Source organism: Necator americanus, chromosome IV (assembly GCF_031761385.1).
Source record: "Necator americanus strain Aroian chromosome IV, whole genome shotgun sequence".
NCBI classification, from domain to species: Eukaryota; Metazoa; Nematoda; class Chromadorea; order Rhabditida; family Ancylostomatidae; genus Necator; species Necator americanus.
In genome coordinates, this window is record NC_087374.1 from 13,785,212 (window position 1) to 13,802,428 (window position 17,217).

The following is a 17,217-nucleotide window of genomic DNA, read 5'->3' on the forward strand; positions in this document are numbered from 1 at the left end:
CACTAACGACAACTTTTTTGCGAAACGCCCACGAAGCTGCTACTAACTGCGAAACCGCGGCTTCATTCAGCTTGAAAACGAGCCACAAAGAACCTAATAGGTTAACTTAACACTACTTATTCGTGGAGAATCATAGACCTCACAGGAAGTTAGCTCCTGCGCAGAGATAACATCCATATACTCTCACAAAAGAACAGGAAAAAATCAAGTAAAAACGTCGAAGACTTCGCAAGGCCTAATTCTTTATCTGTAGCATCTGCCACCGTAAACAAGTGGTCGCTTCGGGACCAGACGCTGAGAGAATTCGATGGACTACCTCGTTTCTGATCAAGTATTTCCTGTCATTCCTTGAAAGTGGGTGCGTAGATGTTAGATATGGTTTGTGTGACGGAAACTGTAAGTATGGGATGGGCGATCCAATCCCCGCCGATTTTCATCATTGCACATTTTTTCGCATTACATTTCTTCCTTGGACATTTTCTGCTGCTTTTGTTTGTTTCTGCAAATTTTGTTGGATTCAATTAACTCGTTGTTTATCGCTCACCCACGTTTACCTGGAGATTTTGTTCCAGATCAAATGTGACGTTGATGCTTTATTCGTTGCGATTTAGAAGCTTAAGTTTCTTCAGGTTTCCCTTTATTCTACTTTTATGGTGCTTCGATAAGTGATAGACGACCCAATTTTCATGGATATCAACCTAAAACTGGAAATTCTGCTTTTGGAAGTACACGCTAGTATTGAGTGAATTATTTCTAATGTGTGCAAACAAACCAGCCTCAAACTACATATAAGCACACAATGACTGCGCTATATACTTGTCGTCACGTGTGTTCCAATCGCGGATGGGGCTGCGGACTCTCAAACATCGGTGCTCAGATAAAGTGTGTTCGTTTGGTTCAAATTCGCACTGAGTACTAGTTATATGTCGTTCTTCCTGCTATGTAAAAGTTTTTCATTGTAGATGTTAGGACTCTGTGAGGTGGTTGAATATTGTGCGTCGCTTTTTTCTTTTTTTTCTTTTTCTGTTCCTTTTCTCAACTTTATTATCCAAGCTTTTCCACTCCTTCAGTAGATGTACGCATGCACTTATAGTTGGCGCCGAATAGGTTCAACCGTGAGGGTTCATCGCAGTTCCGATTGCCTGCGGTGCACAAGACGTTTCGGACAGCCAGCGGAACTAACACATTTCGGAGAAAACGTAGTTGAGTGGTACACTCAACTGCGCTATTATTTCTGGACGCTCTGTCTTATTTTTTCTCTTGGTAACTTCAGCTTACATGTTATAGACCCTCTAAGATGCTTAGGTCCTAGGTCCCCAACTGATTTACTTCCAGAAGTAAGAGCAGGACCGACTGCCCCTCCCGTACATACACTTTACCCCATATTTATTGCTGTTTTATTTAACCAAAACATAGGAACGTGAAGTGTTTACAGATATCCTTTGCATTACAATCATTTAATGTTGAATATGACTCGAAGCAACAAATTCTTTGAAATTGCTCCGACAGAACAGATGCTCGTGCATCCTCATGTATGTAGCCAATCAGTATCTTCCCTAAAAGCTTCATTTTCACCGATGGCTTCAGTTTTAACTGTCAAAGCATGCTCTTTTCTGTTTTTTTTTTGCTGGTTTAGAATACGCTCCGTTCATACAGTTTCCATCAAACCTAACCAATCCAGTAAATTTTACAGGTTTTCCATGAATATCCGGTGCGCACGGCCTGAGGATCTCATAAACACTCAGCATGCCAACCTTATGTGTCTCCCCGAAAACTACCAGATGAAGTACTACTTTTATCACGCGTTGACCTGGCCGCAGTTGTCTTACGTGGCAGAAGATCATAAGGTATTTTGCCTTCGGCTTTGTTTTCGGTTCTTAAATGTTTGATAGATAGTACTCCCTTTTCTTTTCTTCAACTTCTTCCTCTGTTTAATTATGAGTTATATAATTAGTTGCCTAATATGAATATGATAGTAATTTCTCTGCCTTACATTCGTCAAAATGGTGCAACCGTTGTGTTGTAGAAGAAACCAATAATTGAGTAGACTCGTGTACCCACCAAGGAAGAGATTTGCAGTAAAGACAGGAAAAACTACAAAGTGTTTTGCTGTATTATTACTATTAAAGACAACAAATTGATAGGTGGTTAACATTTTTCACTTTACGGGGTGTAAGCCTTTGCCGATTGGTGTGTCTACTTGTCAGCGTGAGGAAATCGCAGCTTAGGCGACTTCTTTAAAAACAGTGCATGTAATCTCCGTCTCTTTTTTTCCAACCATTTTTTTCTTGTTATTGCTAGGCTAAAATGTCAGTAAATAGAGTAGAGCAAAATACAGTAATAATGGTACTGTAGTCTCGTGAATGTTTGTGAACATTCTTAAGCAACGTCATTTTATACTTCTGCGAGCAGAGTATCTAAACCGGTATTTGCCTTAACCAGATACTAAACAGTTCAAGTAGAAAAGTATTTGTGTGTCTTTCTGTGTTCTCTTCCCACATCTTTTCTCTCCTCTTTGTTTCATTTTCGCATAGAAATTGTTTGCATCTTTGATGTTTCCTAGCAAATTATGTGTATTGTACTGAAATCAAGAAAAACAATTCTTAGAAGGGATTCCTAGAAAAATTTGGAGCGACGTGATAGTTGTTTGACCATTTGTCCATTTATTTCTGTAGTCCGTAGCTACATATTTCTAATTCACACGCTCAGTGCGAAATAAAAACAATAGCATTTGTTATTAGGATTGCTTGCCGGAATAAATAATACGACTAAGAATTAGCTTGTTGCGTCATTATCCGTTATTAGTCATACAATGAATTTGGGGGATTGTTTTGATAATAAAATCAAATGTTTAGGGTTTTGACATCTGGTTGGTTTGATCATTATTGCTACATTTGTCCCTGCTGAACAAAAAATAAATTACCGTCTTAGTTGTTTTATTTATGGAAATGAGTCAAAAGAATATATTTCTGCAGTTCAGCTTTTATCAAGATTTGTGATAGGGTAATGTCGTCGGATACGTCTTAGCGAAAATGGAAGAGGATCCTGACGAAGAGCCACATGGTCATATCACATCACTTGCTGTGAAGCGGTCCTACAGGAGGTTAGGTAAGCATGAATCACTTATAAGTGTTCGATTTCACTCTCTGCTAGAATAGAACCGGGTAGAAATTATGATGTGCGGCCTGAACCAAAATCAATTACAAGTGCCGCTTTTTCAAGTAGACATTGTTATCAATTATTTCAACCGGATTTATAAAATGTCTATGTTTCTCTAAGCTTAATATTTGCTGAATTCAACACATTCTGAACTAAATGAAACTCAGACCTAGATGTGCAAAAAATTGTCAAAAGGAATGGTAGGCGCACTTTACAAGTGAAACCTCGTGCACTGAATGCACGTCAGACTCTTCAATGAACACTCAATCTTATATTGCTATCCACAAGAAAACGTTGTGATGTGAACTTTTGCTGTATGGGCGGGTGTTTGTCTACCCGTCTAGTCGGATGCGGAGGACACAGCGTACCACACCAACTATAACTCGGATGTGGAATACCGTGGGTTAGAGAGGCAGCTTTCTCATAGTAGTTAAGGGCATCACCCCACGAATCTGACGAGATATGGACTTCCGATGGTCAGAGACTATACGGAATCGTAGATTCCAGAAACAGGTGGGATCCCACTCATTTCTTCCTAATCGCCGTAAGAAACGGCCCGAAAGATGCGGCTTCGAGCGTTCTGGAGCGCTATTTTCTACAACGAGTTCGATTAGAGCGCGACAGCCTTGTGCACGCGCCGCATCTTCCGGGCAGTTTTTTTTACGGCAACTAGGAAGAAATGGACGGAATCACCCCCTTCGCAATCTGCGACCCCGTGTAGGCATAACCCACCTGAAACCCGTACCATCCCAGATTCGTGGGGTGATGCCTTTAAATACATATCGAGAAGAGAGAACATTTGCAATAATGAGGAATTAAGGCTTCGATGGCTTCGAAGGAATTCTCTAAATTTCCATTAAAAAAACATGTAAATGTACTTGGATGCAACTTTAAATGGGTAGGTGTTGTATTCACTGACATCAATTAAATCAATAGCACTTTACGGAATTTGAAGAGCTTTTTGAGCTTCCGGACAAACAGCATAGAAATGGCACCGCCATGCAGAAGTAGAAGCAGAAGAATTCGAATTGCAGTATTCTGTTATTATAATTTGATGTGAACGTATAAGTCATACATCAACAATGTGTGATGAAAAATCATTTCTAGGTCTAGCTCAGAAACTTATGGATCAAACGGCACGTGCTATGATCGAGACTTTCAATGCTCGTTATGTTTCCCTTCATGTTCGCGTCAGCAATAGGGCAGCACTAAATCTTTATCAGAACACACTCAAGTTCACTGCCAGCGAGGTAGAACCCAAGTAAGTCCGTCAGTTTTTTTCCCCTTACTAGTCCGTTAGATAATGTTGAGTTTGTTTGTTTGAGTTAATTACCGTTATGTTCGTAAAAACGATAACATGTCTCTGCTCTTAGTATTTATCTTTTATTTTATCTATGTAGCAAATAAAAACAGCATAACTGCAAACATATGCTATTCAACTTGTTTTAACATGTGATTTCAATCATTTTCTAATGATTATGTATTTGAGTATGAATACCTCAATATTCTCTCTCGCGCTTCTTTTCTCGTTCAACTGAAGTTATTGGTATCTTTGATCCAGATTAGGGAGAAAAGCAAGCATCTGTCAACTCTTTCATCAGTTATAGTGTGGTCAAAATGACATGAAGCACTGTGCAGCTGCGTAAGCGGCTAGACTGGAAGCGATACACGGAGCGTAGTGGAACCCGAAGTGGGGCTATTGCGAAGTACAGCGAGGAATGGTGTCACCTAGGGTTCCCCTAGATTCCAACCGCTACACTCTGCCGCTTCGCTTCCACCCGCTAGGCAAGTGGATAGTGCTTTATGTCGTTTTGACCCTACCATGTAAACATATTTTAGGTACTATGCTGATGGAGAAGATGCGTATGCCATGAAACGGTGCCTAGTTCAATTTGCGACCGAGAACAATATTGAACCAGCTGACAGAGAGTCATTTTTCGCGGTGAAGTCGAACGAAGATAAAAAGAAGAACAGGCAGTGATTTGTAGTGGTTACGACTCAGGGTATTGGTGTTAATGCCGATCTCCACAACATTGTTGTTTGTTCTTCAACACTTTTGTCGTATGTAATTGTTATCCTCGTCTTCCTTTCTTGATATAGTTTGTGGATAAATGCATTCATCAATTATTCTGTTATGCATCTAGAACAAAAAAATTGATTTTGCTCATCTCTACTTTTGATCACTGGTTGCAACGTTATTCTGCTATTTTTTAAAATGTAAATCAAGGTTGTGGTTGTCATTCAAGCCAAAGCCATCATTTTTCAACCAACAAAGGTTTCAAATTGTAAATGGTCGGGGGAGTGGATCCTCCGTACGAACGCTTTGAGGATGAGGTGCCAAGCTCCGAGTATGTTTTTCTCCTCACGTGGAATCTTTTTAAAAGAATCTGCTAACTTCGGAGTGATTGTTTCTTCAGTCCCAAACAATCATATCATGACGGCACTAATCCCACGAGTACAGGTGATGAAATAACGGCTCACATTACTCCTCCTGCTGAATCCAGCTATCTCTTATTTTTTCAGGTAAGCTATTTCTGTTTTACTTTCCTTTATTAAAATCGTTTGTGATTATTACGCGGTCACCTTCACTTCTTTGCTGAAACATTTAGTTTAAGCTTCTACGACTCCTTTTGATTTCAAACGTCTCAAGTTCAATTTTGGCTTAGCTTTATTCATTGCGGAAAACTTACCAGACTATATTATACGTAATAAATACTGGCTTGATTTTCAAGGGAATCCTATTGATGTGTTTGCAAATACGCCGCCAACGACTAAAACTATGAGCAGAACTTAGACTTTCAATAAAACTCAGTTTTAAATAGGACACCCACAAGAGAAAGCTTTTTTGTTTTCATTCGCAAGGGAAAAGATTGAAGTACTCATTTTTTCTCTTTTTCCTCTTGAATTTCGCTACAGCGTTTGAGGTTATGGAAGGAACAGTCACATTTCTTCGTACTTCTCTTTCTCCTTTCTTTTTTTTTCATTGGAAAATCTTCTTTTAGAAGTAGTGATCAAAAATCAAAAAAGCTGCTGAGTTACCTCATTTCTATTATCGGTATGATTTATTTCCTCTTTCTTCAATGGAACATTGCTTTGGTTGGCCTTTTTTGATTAATCAGGAAGCAGCCATATATTACTGTTAATTTCCTGTCTAAAAAGTACCTTCTCCCTTTTCTTCATTTACATAAGCTTTGCCAATTGTTAACTATCTTGGAACCAATTTATTGTTGGAGCGAGGCACCTTTCAAGGAATCATCAAAGGATTCATTTTTGAATGTTTTGAATCGTCTCTGACGCCTTGTTTGAATGCCTGTTTTCAACCATGTCATAACCAGAATACGCATGCATTAGGCACCTATACATGCAAGCCCAACATTGCATGTGTAGGTCCATTCATTCTTATGTTGTGTGAATCAAATCTTCGCAGCAAAAAAGTTGGTTCTTCTGTTTGTTTCTTATATATCCAGGTCAAGCTGATGGCAGCTTTTGTTCAATCCCCATTTACCGTCACAACTCAATAAGCTTTTTCTCACAGTTGTAAACTTCCATTCAAGGGGGATTTTTCAATCAACGATCTTGAAATATACTCGCTACTAATATACGTTTATAACAAACACTCGATTTTTATTTAGAAAGAAGTTTTATATGAGTTTTCAGAGATAATTCTATGGTTTTTGTGAAACCTTCCCATGGAATTTCCCTTTATTGAATCTTGTTTATTGAAATGCACCATTGTTTAAGGTAGTGTTCCCGTTCTCGATCGCTGGCATGGGAATGGTCTTTGCTGGAGTTGTACTTGATATTGTGCAACACTGGAAATTGTTTAAAGAAGTTCCTGAAATATTCATCCTTGTACCAGCACTTTTGGGCCTTAAAGGAAACTTGGAAATGACTTTGGCTAGTAGACTTTCTACATTGGTTAGTTAGCTGTTTCAAAACTACATTCGAATTGTTCTGGCAACTTTTACTGGTCTCGATTAACTGAATAAAGAGAAATAAGATTGCTTCTAGTCTTCAGATTGATTAGTTTTATTGAAAGTAAAACATTTCAGGCTAACTTGGGCCACTTAGACAGCTCAACTCAGCGACGTGAAGTGGTTTTGTCGAATTTAGCGCTAATACAAGTGCAAGCAACTGTTATTGCTTTCCTTGCATCGGCATTCGCGATGGCTTTGGCTTGGATTCCACGTGGACAGGTGTGTCCTTTGATTTCCTACTTTTTTCGACAATGTTGTCACTGTTCATATGTTTTAGTGTTTCTGATGTCTCACCTTCTCAAATAGCTTTTTCTTTTACGAGATCAACATAGTGCGTTAGGAAGTTAGAATCAGATTAACTGGATGATGCAAACTGTTTTTAGCAAGATGTTATAATGTATTCACTCACAGCACCTATCCCTCTTTTCCACTGACAATTCTAAGCATTTACGGTGTTGTTGGGATATCAGAGTGATCAAGAGAATTCGACGTAGTGAGCAAATAATGCCTTTCTACGAGCACCTGAATGTTTCACTATTGCAAAAATTTCAGTAGCAGGTAGGTTAGAAGGAATTTAGCAACAAGTACGTTTGGTTGAAGAGTTGCGGCATCTAAACATCAAATTAAAGTTCTACGGAGCTTCTTGGTTTACTGCCTCTTATCTTTCACAACGAAAACTGTGCTTATATGAATCTTCAACGCGAAATGTCCTTATTACATGTGAAAAGTACTGAAGAACTCATTTCATAAGAATAAAATTTCCTTGCGCCTACTAGCTCGTTGCTTGAATTCACATTATAGTTATGTCCTTGCTCGTAGTCTTGAAGATGAAGATAGTTCTAAAATTTTATAGGTGTTTCTACAATGTTTTCAGGACGTCCTTCATAGCTTTTAATCTGCTTTAGTGCTTCTGCTGTCGATCTTATATTTGAAGGAGATATTGTTATGATTCTTCATTTCTTGCTATTCGTGTTCACTATATTAAGAGTGAACTTAATAATGTAAACTAAGTTGTAGATCTTCATTCAATTTTTGCAGCAAATTGAAAGCATAACTTTCATTTTGCTGTTCTCCCTATAGTCTATTTGCTTTGCATGGAAAGTCACTCATGAAGGGTACCGATGAAGTGACACTTCCGGCAGATTTAATTGTACCGAAATCAAGGTTGTGCGAGTAATTTAGCCAAACAAATGTTTAATAAATGTTTTCTTTAATTGAGCCGGACAATTAAAATTTGCGTTCCTTTATTTAACAAATGTGTTTAAATGATCTATCTGTTGGACATAAAAGAAACATGATTTTTCTGACGGTCATCGCCTAGTTACAATATTTGATTTTTGTAATTGAACAGCTCTGATGTTTTTGAATTTAGCTTTACTACAAACTTATTCCGTACGACAACACTTCATCTAAAATATTACTATTGCGTCCCTTTATTTGTCTCATTGTTGTTTTTAAAACTTTCAACTAAGTCTTGTAAGCTTTTCCTTCTATCGAGATTTTCTTTTTTCTTGCTCCGATACCTTCATAAATTACTTTTTTCAGCTAGACTGGTCCCACGCTGCCCTGCTTTGTGCATCTTCATTGGCGACGGCGTGTTGTGCATCACTAATACTCAGTGTGCTTATGGCCTTCGTCGTAATTTTCTCCAGGAAATATAATATTAATCCCGATAACGTGGCCACCCCCATCGCTGCATCCTTAGGTTTGTTCTTTTTTTGGACATAGAAGAGCAAATATAGGTATTTTCCCGTGCACCATATTTTTAGGTGATCTTACTACACTAGCGGTTTTATCCATGTTCGGAAGTGTATTTCTTGACGCTCATCTCACAGAATCATGGTTAAATGTTACGATTATAATTGTTCTTCTACTAATTGCACCCATATGGATCCGACTGGCACTTCGCGATGATGGAGCGAAAGAGGTAATTGGTTAGTATTCTCTTAATTATTTGAAAAGAAGAAGAATATAAGGTAAATCACAGCTTAGCCCCTATAGTTAAAATTCGCAAGAATATTTTTTCAGTGGGTGAATGGCATCTGCGCTTCAGAACCAAGTTTTAGGGACGAATGACTATATTTTAGTCTTTTTATTCATGAATATACTGCATGTCATTCGAAAGATCCAAAATCGCAATGTTTCATTCATAGTAATTATTTAACGAAATAATTTGCAAGGGAAATCGTGTATGTAACCCAAGTTTTGACTATCCTCTTTCGCAGTTTATTTCACACGATTACTAGAGCACTATTATGCGTGAATCAGAGGAACGTTTCCCTTGTAAATGTTGCTTTTGAAGGTATTTCATTCATTAAGCTCTGACTTCAGACATATGCACTGTTATTCGTGGATTCGCATACTTAACATGCGAAAAAAGTCAGAAAAACTCATGCGAATGAAATCAAGCCTTTTTTCTCTCATGCAGATTTTGCTAGGTTCTTACCGAAGGTTGGTCTCCTATTATCTTCTCTATGTTAATGAGCAGTGGAGGTGGCTTTATCTTGGAAAACGCCGTTCGACAATATCCAAATGTGGCAATATTTCAACCTGTGATTAATGGTTAGTGAGTGGTTAAATTCCTGCTGTTTCTCGTTCTGCATTTTGAACCTTCAGGAGTCGGTGGAAATCTAGCCGCTGTGCAGGCTAGCCGACTTTCGACGTATTTCCACCAAAGTGCTACACTAGGAGAGCTGCCTGATGGATGGACCTTCCAACGTTTCCATAGTTTCAGACGAGCTTTCTTCAGCAAAGGTTTTCGGCAACCCCGTCCAGTTTTGCGGATTTTAACTATTGAAACCTAGATACCGATTCGCGGTCCGCTCGTGTTCTACTTTTCCTCGTTGTCCCTGGACACATAGCATTCAATTGGTTCATACGTGTTTTTCACTTTGGGTCAATCATTCCTCCTCACGGTGCTTTATTCACCAGTCTATACCTCATTGCGGCTTTAACACAGGTGGGCAAGTTTTCGATAACTTAGAAAACTAAATTAATTTGGAAGACGAAAATTGGAGTAGGAACTGTTACGAAGATTGCTCGAAAATTATGGTAGAAGTGAATGTAAAATCTTTGATTTTTTAAAGAAATTAATTTCGTAGCATCATCTCCATGGTGCTTGTCGAAAGTTTCTGGTTTTTTTTTGTAGGGTTTCTCGGGTTGTTCAAAGTTGTTGTTGATGACGTGTGAGTGATCCAAGCAACCGATGACAGCTGATGATTAAAATATAATTTAATGAGTGAATGCCGCGTGCAACTGGAATTAGGGATTGTGCAGATTCGTGTTAACTTCTTCAGTGGAAGTGTTTCAATTAAATGCGTTTATTGCTATTTTTATTTCTAGCGATTGACGAATATATATTACACTCATTTCGCTCAATGACTAACACACAGGAATTGATCTTCATTAACTTTCATGTTACTGAATCCACTAACATATTGCGCTTTTGTGAAGTTCGTAACTCAAGCACTTATTAATGACATTTGCAATGAAACATTGCAAATGCAATGCAACCTTTTTGTATATACTTGCAGCTCTTTCTAGAATAATAGCAATCATATAAATTTCTTTTCCGAAAATTGTCATAAAATCATTAGAGGATTTAAGCGTCAAGATCAAACGATTGTGCGGAAAATTTTCCGGTGAGAAAAACTGCAGTGTTTTAAGAAGAAAAAGATGATGAGACCGTGTTGTAGGTGAGGAAATCACAGATGTAATATTAAATCATATTCCCTAGGTCGTGATACTATTGTACATCTGTCAATATATGGTTGCGGTGATGTGGACGTGGCGAATCAACCCAGACAATGCTGCTATCCCTTACCTGACAGCGCTAGGAGATGTGTTGGGCACTCTACTTCTATTTCTGTTGTTTTTGTTCCTTGATAAAATCGATTCTAAGGAAATATTAGTTAACTGAATAACTAGCACCTCTCATCTGTACATACAGCATTACATAACATGCTTTCGTAAACTAGTACAACGATATTTTTCGTTACCCTAGTATAATTTAAGATCCTTCTCTTCTTCCGATTACGATAATAACGATAATGTCACAGCACGTTCTTTTTCTTCGAACAGAGTATTTTCTTCTTATTACATAACTATTATCAATTACATAACTGTGATAATCTGCTCCGTTTTAACCCCTCGTAGGGTTTCTCTTTTGTATTAAGCCTTAAATTTATTTATATGTACAAATGATAGATATAAGCATTAGCATAATGGCGTTATCCTCCAATTGTTACATTATTTCTAATTAGTTCTTTTACGGGATAATAAAGGTGGTTCTGTCTTCACTGAGAATTGCAGAACTCGAGGCCCTCCAGTCGCTATTTAAAACGAATCATTAATGCTGTTCAAATTAATCCTGTTGCAGTAAAACATTGAAGCCACAATAGCAGCCTCAAATGTCCGGAAGCGTATGATCGACTCGATCTTACAACAAGTCAGTGAAGTAAATTTTGCTTGTTTTCCTACTTTCAGACGTTTTTCTTGTCTTGTATTTTCACGTTTTGGAAATCACTGAAATTTGCAGTGCTTCTTACAATGTTCCGTGTATTTTGGCATATTGGATTTATTAGTGGTGTAATCGAGTTAGAAAGACATCAAGCTCAGTGCAGTTACGTAAACGGATCCGCTCGAAGCGACGTAGTGGAGGTAGCGTCTGGGATCGAAGTGGGACCATCACGAACTGCAATGAAGAGTGGTGATAGCAAGGCTCCCTCGATCCTAATCGCCAGCGCACCGCTTAGCGCTGTTTACCCAACTGGACTGGGTTTGATGTCGTAGTGACCCGGCTATAGCTCTTCCTTTTTGTTGAAGGTGCAGGAAAAATGAATCTAATTAAGGTTTTCAAAGTCCAAAAATATGGCTGAGGTTGGTGATCGAGTTCTGATTGGTGGATGCGGGGCCGTCGTTCGATATGTTGGAAATGTAGAAGGACATCCTGGTGTTTGGGTTGGTGTGGAATGGGACGATCCGCGTCGGGGAAAACACGATGGGCTTGTGAATGGCGTGCGGTATTTCACTACGAGGTAACACGCTCCTTAGCTGTTTGAATTCGTGAATTTGTTATTTATTTATTTATTGTTTATTTTGTATCTTGTCACTCACCTTATGAATTTACTTTCAATCTCCATAATACAGGTTAGTTCCAATTCTTGTCAACGATGAGAAGTACATAGCATATTTCAAAACAAGCAAACAGGAATTTAAAGATGTTTCATTTAGCACTCCGAAAGGAGGATCTCTGGTAAAAATCCAGAACGTTGGCACTGGAGTAGATCTACTAACAGCCATTCTAAAGCGGTATGCAGACGACATCGATGAAAATGTTTTTGTTGTTAGCACTAAGGCGGTGGAGTTAGTTGGAATGCAGTCCACTTCTATGAAGCAGAGGTTTGGAATTAGTCATTCTTTTGATTTGTAACACTATTTTGGGATTTCTTCAGGTCTTTTTTCTTTTTTTGGATTTTTGATTCGCGGTTTCCAATTCTTTATTTAGCAATGTCTATCGGTTATGTCACATCGTTTTGGAAGGCTGTTGTGTGGCGAAGCCACCCCCTCGAACCTGCGCTCCGTTCAAAATATGTGTTTCACTAAATCTGTTCAACAATCTTCTTCGACGTTGGGATGATGTTCATGAGATTCTGAAATATTTTCCAGCTTTAAAAGAACTAGATTTGAGGTTGGTGTATTGATTTTTTTGCAGTGGAATTCCCGTCCCCTTGCGAACAGGCATAATTGTTGTATGTGTGGTTTAGGAAAAATCATATGGAGCAAGCAGAAGCAGGACCTCCATGGCAAGATGTTGATCATTTGCGTGATCTAATCGTCAGCGGTTGCGAATTGACGTCGGAATCGGTATGTTCGCCGGACAAAGTAGAGCTGCTATTTGTGTACAGTCACGGGTACTATGTTGGCCAGACAGGCCGCAGCGCATGTGCTGTAAATTGCATGCTTACTTTGTTAGACTCATGCTCCTGTCTCCTTTATAGACTTACCTGCAAACGCCCTAGCAGCAAGCAACAGGTCTTTGCTTTTTTTTGTGAACCCGGATGCTATATTCAGAACAGGATCTGCAAGTGCCTCAAAATTTTGCGGTTTTATTCAGAGCACTTCCAATCCTCTACGTGGTGAAAGTAGCTGGATTTTTCCTTTTCCCACTAGCCAGGATATTTTTCATGCTTAGGGTTCCGTTATCCTTCCGATGCACAAGTCATTCACCTACATTAGAGTGCGGATGGTAGTCATGTGGGCTAACGAATGTGGGGATAGCAAAGCTTGCACTTCAACCGCTCTATATGGTGCTTCGGAAATTCTGTCCCTAATCGAAAAAAAACATCAGGCACAGTGGGGCAGATGACAAATTCCAATGTATATCGCAGGTATTCCGGCAGTATAACATTTCGATGTAAATCGGATGTCACCTTGTAAGCCTCAAGTGTCTTTACTGGACATAATTTGATGTTTCGAAGAGCTGCAAACTCCTGCGCATGAGTTTCTAAAGGATTATTTTTCAGAAACTCCAATAATTAGGTAGCAATGGACAAGAGCCGATTTTCTTTCTCATTATCATGTAATGGTTACATTAGTAACTATAACCTCTTTTAAAATGAACAAAAATCACCTGCGAGACCAGATTGGCTCAACTTTATTCCACGTTCAGGCGTTCAACATTCTTCATTTTCTGCCAAGGTTGCAAAACATTTTCGCCGTTGCGAATCGGTTCACAAGCTTCCGTATACCCAATTTGGCGGAGAATATCACAAGTCTTGACATTGGAAGTAATCCCATCCGATGCTTCTCTAATATTTCTGGAAATCTCAACAGGTGCATTATGTGAGCATGCATGCAGTCAAATATTCATTCCATCTTATATTCCATTCCAGGCTAGAAAAACTGAGTGTTGCTGATTGTAACATGGAGAAGATCGTGCTTAGAGATGATCAATTCCCCAATCTTTGTATTCTGAACATTAAAGACAACTTGATTTCAGAAGTGAATTTTTAATGGACTATTAAGCGAATTTTCTTCTTTGTTCTGATCAGTTGTGCTGTAACTATCGAGATGTATATTTTAGTGGAGTTCTATTAATCAACTTCAAAAAATACCGAAACTTTCTGTTCTTTACATGGATTGCGAAAATCTAAATTGCGTTTCTGGTATTGACGTGCATGAGGTATGTTGTTTTTTGATAGTGTTAAACTCCATTTGCTCGCTGAAGTTAGATGGACCTCTAATGTGATATTTGTAGCTTACAGTTACTCTAATGCATTCCCTTTCCTGTTTCCTTTCTCAAGTACTTTGTGCTTTCATACTTCCTGTCCTACTAAACCTACTAAAGCTACAAGTTATAGGTAGTTATCGCCAAATTATCTGGCTTGATTGACTTGAATCGCTTCCAAGTGAGCTCTGTTGAGCGGCAGTCAGCGGAAGTGAGATTTCTGGATAAGTATTTCACTGTTGAAGAAGATCTGAAGAATGATCATGTGGGGGATATCGAAAGACTAAAGAAGGTACTACTTTCGTGGATGTAAGGCTGCAGGTGCTCCGGAAAAACTGTTTCGTTTCAGATCCACGGAACAGGTGCTGCCGCTACCAAAAGTCGTGGATTAGATGTCTTAGCAATGTCGATTTGTTATGAGGGGAAAACTGTAAAAAGACGTCTGCCGTTAGCAATCACAGTCCAAAAACTGACAGAAATGGTATACTATCACCAATAAATTTTCTTTTCCGCAAAAATTCACTAACATTTCTGATCTGTCTAGGTTGGGAGAGTGTTCTCAGTAAATGAAGTGAACTTGAAGTTGAAGCTTGACAAGGGAGAGTATCAGGTGGAACTGGACAATCCCATGAGGCCACTTGATTTCTATTCACCAGAGCCTGATGATGTTATTCGTTTGGTACCTGCTTAAGGGATGGGTAATTTCTTGATCCTCTTGCTATTAAAGTTGCGGGTATCTCTTGAATGTAGTTACAGTTTTGTAGTACTGAATGTTGCCTTGAACACTGACTTCCGTTCACTTTTGGAATGACTTCAGTTCTACTCCTTAATTTTATCAGGTCCTCGTACGAATTGTTTATGCGTTTCATTCATTATTTTAGAAAGCACTTTCTTCTTCAGTAAATATATGTAGCTATACTGTACTAGGGCAAACATATCACTAGACTGCGACTCCTAAAATGTGCATAGTTGTAACTTGAATAATTATGATCATAATTAATTATTATGACTAAATAAAGATTTACTTATATCTTCTTGGCCCGAAGCACAGTTCTTCCTACAAGTATTTCAGAAGAATTTATGCGAAAATTGATTTATATTTAGATATAATTCTTCAGCCCAAGCATCTGCAGAACAGGAGCTGTCATGTGAATCGTACCAGGCCGCACTGAAATCGGATACAGCACCAAGACCTAGTGTAGAACTTTCCTGCATCTGGTCTGTTTTGAAGTGCGCCCACTCTTCCAGTTAGCTGAAGCGCTTCTCGAATTTTCTTGAGATTACTTCCCACTTGATATAAGGATATCCTGTGAAACATAAGAATTCTCAGAGCCATGTCTTCCCAATCTATTGTTAAACCAACGCCGAAACACGTCTACATACACCTTATTCGCTGTGGTGGGTTCCTATTTGCTTAAACCTTAGAACCTCCTACCTCAATCTTAGAACTCATCCCAACTGTTCATTTCAATTATGGATGGAAAAATGGTTGACTTACGGCTGATGTTGCACGCAGCTGCGATTTCGAGATAAATCTTGATGAACCCTTCCCATCTGTATTGTTTTCTTAGCAAAGTTAAAAAATGCGTGGGAATATTGGGAAAAGTTCTGCCATTTTTCACACCTTCAGTATCTTTCCCTACAAATTATCAGTTATGAGGCTAGCTCTCTTTCATTTACTCTCTTTCTTGCTTGCTCGCTTTTCTATCACTATGTGCCTCTCGTTAAAAGTGTGCAAGAGCATACTAGTTTTACGCAATTATACCTAGTAAGACACCAATTTTTGTGCAGCTATTGTGTTGATTCCGTTAATTTGCACATATCATTGGGACATTTTTGAGGTGTTCGACTTTCTGCTAAGAACAGAACTGTTTGTTCCGCTATTATGATGATGCATCGACTTCTAGAAAGGGAGATTGGTTCAATTGTCTGCAATTACGTCAGTCCACTACATACTTTCTTATTTTATTTCTATCAATAGTTGATATGTGTCTTCGTTCAGACACTTGCCACAACATGTCTTGTACTGGCAACGAAGTCGGAAGAAGACCGCGATATAGGCGTTCGGGATGCCATCAATGCGAGCCATCGGTATGTCATTACATGAACAAATGTGTAGCTGTACAACACTGAAACAAAACTATTATCTAGCACGACGAAGGGGACGTCTCTTCGTTGTGGTAGTAACTCAGATTGGTATCAGTGTGTCTACTATATTGTTTTTGATTCTGATAACGAAGACTTACTATATTGTGACGGATGGAAGAATATCTCTTCTAGCATCCTGCATCCGGATGGTGATCCAGCAAAACTGGATGACTACATGTACGAAGTGAGAAAAGGAATATCAGAGCTCACATTTGTAGTTATTCGTGAACTAAATTTTGACCTCAGTTTTGGCCACCCCTTCGATGTAAGTGATCGTTGTTCTTTGAATATGGATAGAACTGCTAACAAATTAATTTTCAGTTACTCGCTGCATATATAGATATACTACGGTCTTGGATGCCAAACGAGTTCTTACAACATCCTATTGCTGATTCTTGTAGCACAATGCTACGAGATTGCTATTCCAACCCAGATTTTGTGTTGTCACATTCTTCTTCATCTCTCGCCATAGCTGTAATCTCCCTTGTTCTAAAAGGAATTGACATTGATGTCCCCTATAGTCGTGACTGGTACGAAGTACTTCACAAATCGATGACAGAACAAAGACTTCGGAAAATTGAAGGTGAAATCGTTCGAGATGTGTATGGATTAGAGCTACGCAATGAGTAATCCAATAAATATTTTTTCAAGTGGATGATCTCATCTCCTGTCACTTCACATCATTGGAAGAAAACTGTAGCGTAA

General features: G+C 38.8%; 4 protein-coding genes across 8 annotated transcripts; all 4 read left to right on the forward strand.

The window, feature by feature from the left end:
- Positions 1 to 799: 799 nt before the first annotated feature.
- RB195_001202 (uncharacterized protein) lies at positions 800 to 5,140 on the forward strand (the record flags this gene model as incomplete). 2 transcript variants are annotated; one of them, XM_064197867.1, is made up of 5 exons in its annotated part: positions 800 to 882; positions 1,694 to 1,847; positions 3,003 to 3,108; positions 4,267 to 4,420; positions 4,999 to 5,140. In XM_064197867.1, the coding sequence occupies 5 exons, from the start codon at positions 800 to 802 to the stop codon at positions 5,138 to 5,140; spliced, it is 639 nt and encodes a 212-aa protein (XP_064053748.1). The 2 variants fall into 2 exon arrangements, with proteins under 2 accessions (XP_064053748.1, XP_013293931.1); XM_013438477.2 differs by lacking the exon at positions 800 to 882 and having other exon boundaries at positions 1,701 to 1,847.
- A 308-nt stretch (positions 5,141 to 5,448) lies between these two features.
- On the forward strand, positions 5,449 to 11,536 carry RB195_001203 (uncharacterized protein; the record flags this gene model as incomplete). Of its 2 annotated transcripts, XM_064197868.1 has the most annotated exons (11): positions 5,449 to 5,507; positions 5,577 to 5,682; positions 6,901 to 7,077; positions 7,212 to 7,355; positions 8,682 to 8,841; positions 8,906 to 9,063; positions 9,575 to 9,698; positions 9,753 to 9,890; positions 9,941 to 10,095; positions 10,873 to 10,979; positions 11,515 to 11,536. In XM_064197868.1, 11 exons carry the CDS (start codon positions 5,449 to 5,451, stop codon positions 11,534 to 11,536), a joined length of 1,350 nt encoding a protein of 449 aa, XP_064053749.1. The 2 variants fall into 2 exon arrangements, with proteins under 2 accessions (XP_064053749.1, XP_013293930.2); XM_013438476.2 differs by lacking the exon at positions 11,515 to 11,536 and having other exon boundaries at positions 10,873 to 11,055.
- A 148-nt stretch (positions 11,537 to 11,684) lies between these two features.
- RB195_001204 (uncharacterized protein) lies at positions 11,685 to 11,927 on the forward strand (the record flags this gene model as incomplete). The annotated part of the gene is made up of 1 exon (XM_064197869.1): positions 11,685 to 11,927. One exon carries the CDS (start codon positions 11,685 to 11,687, stop codon positions 11,925 to 11,927), a length of 243 nt encoding a protein of 80 aa, XP_064053750.1.
- A 78-nt stretch (positions 11,928 to 12,005) lies between these two features.
- On the forward strand, positions 12,006 to 17,142 carry RB195_001205 (uncharacterized protein; the record flags this gene model as incomplete). 3 transcript variants are annotated; one of them, XM_064197872.1, is made up of 17 exons in its annotated part: positions 12,107 to 12,172; positions 12,369 to 12,390; positions 12,455 to 12,536; positions 12,643 to 12,825; positions 12,902 to 13,001; positions 13,807 to 13,970; positions 14,030 to 14,138; positions 14,221 to 14,319; positions 14,498 to 14,656; positions 14,714 to 14,845; positions 14,909 to 15,038; positions 15,483 to 15,594; positions 15,695 to 15,762; positions 16,206 to 16,303; positions 16,367 to 16,455; positions 16,645 to 16,777; positions 16,834 to 17,142. In XM_064197872.1, the coding sequence occupies 17 exons, from the start codon at positions 12,107 to 12,109 to the stop codon at positions 17,140 to 17,142; spliced, it is 2,055 nt and encodes a 684-aa protein (XP_064053752.1). The 3 variants fall into 3 exon arrangements, with proteins under 3 accessions (XP_064053751.1, XP_064053752.1, XP_064053753.1); XM_064197870.1 differs by lacking the exons at positions 15,483 to 15,594; positions 15,695 to 15,762; positions 16,206 to 16,303; ... (1 more) ...; positions 16,645 to 16,777; positions 16,834 to 17,142 and having other exon boundaries at positions 12,006 to 12,172; positions 12,369 to 12,536; positions 14,909 to 15,055; XM_064197871.1 differs by lacking the exons at positions 12,107 to 12,172; positions 12,369 to 12,390; positions 12,455 to 12,536; ... (7 more) ...; positions 14,909 to 15,038; positions 15,483 to 15,594 and having other exon boundaries at positions 15,699 to 15,762.
- Positions 17,143 to 17,217: the final 75 nt, after the last annotated feature.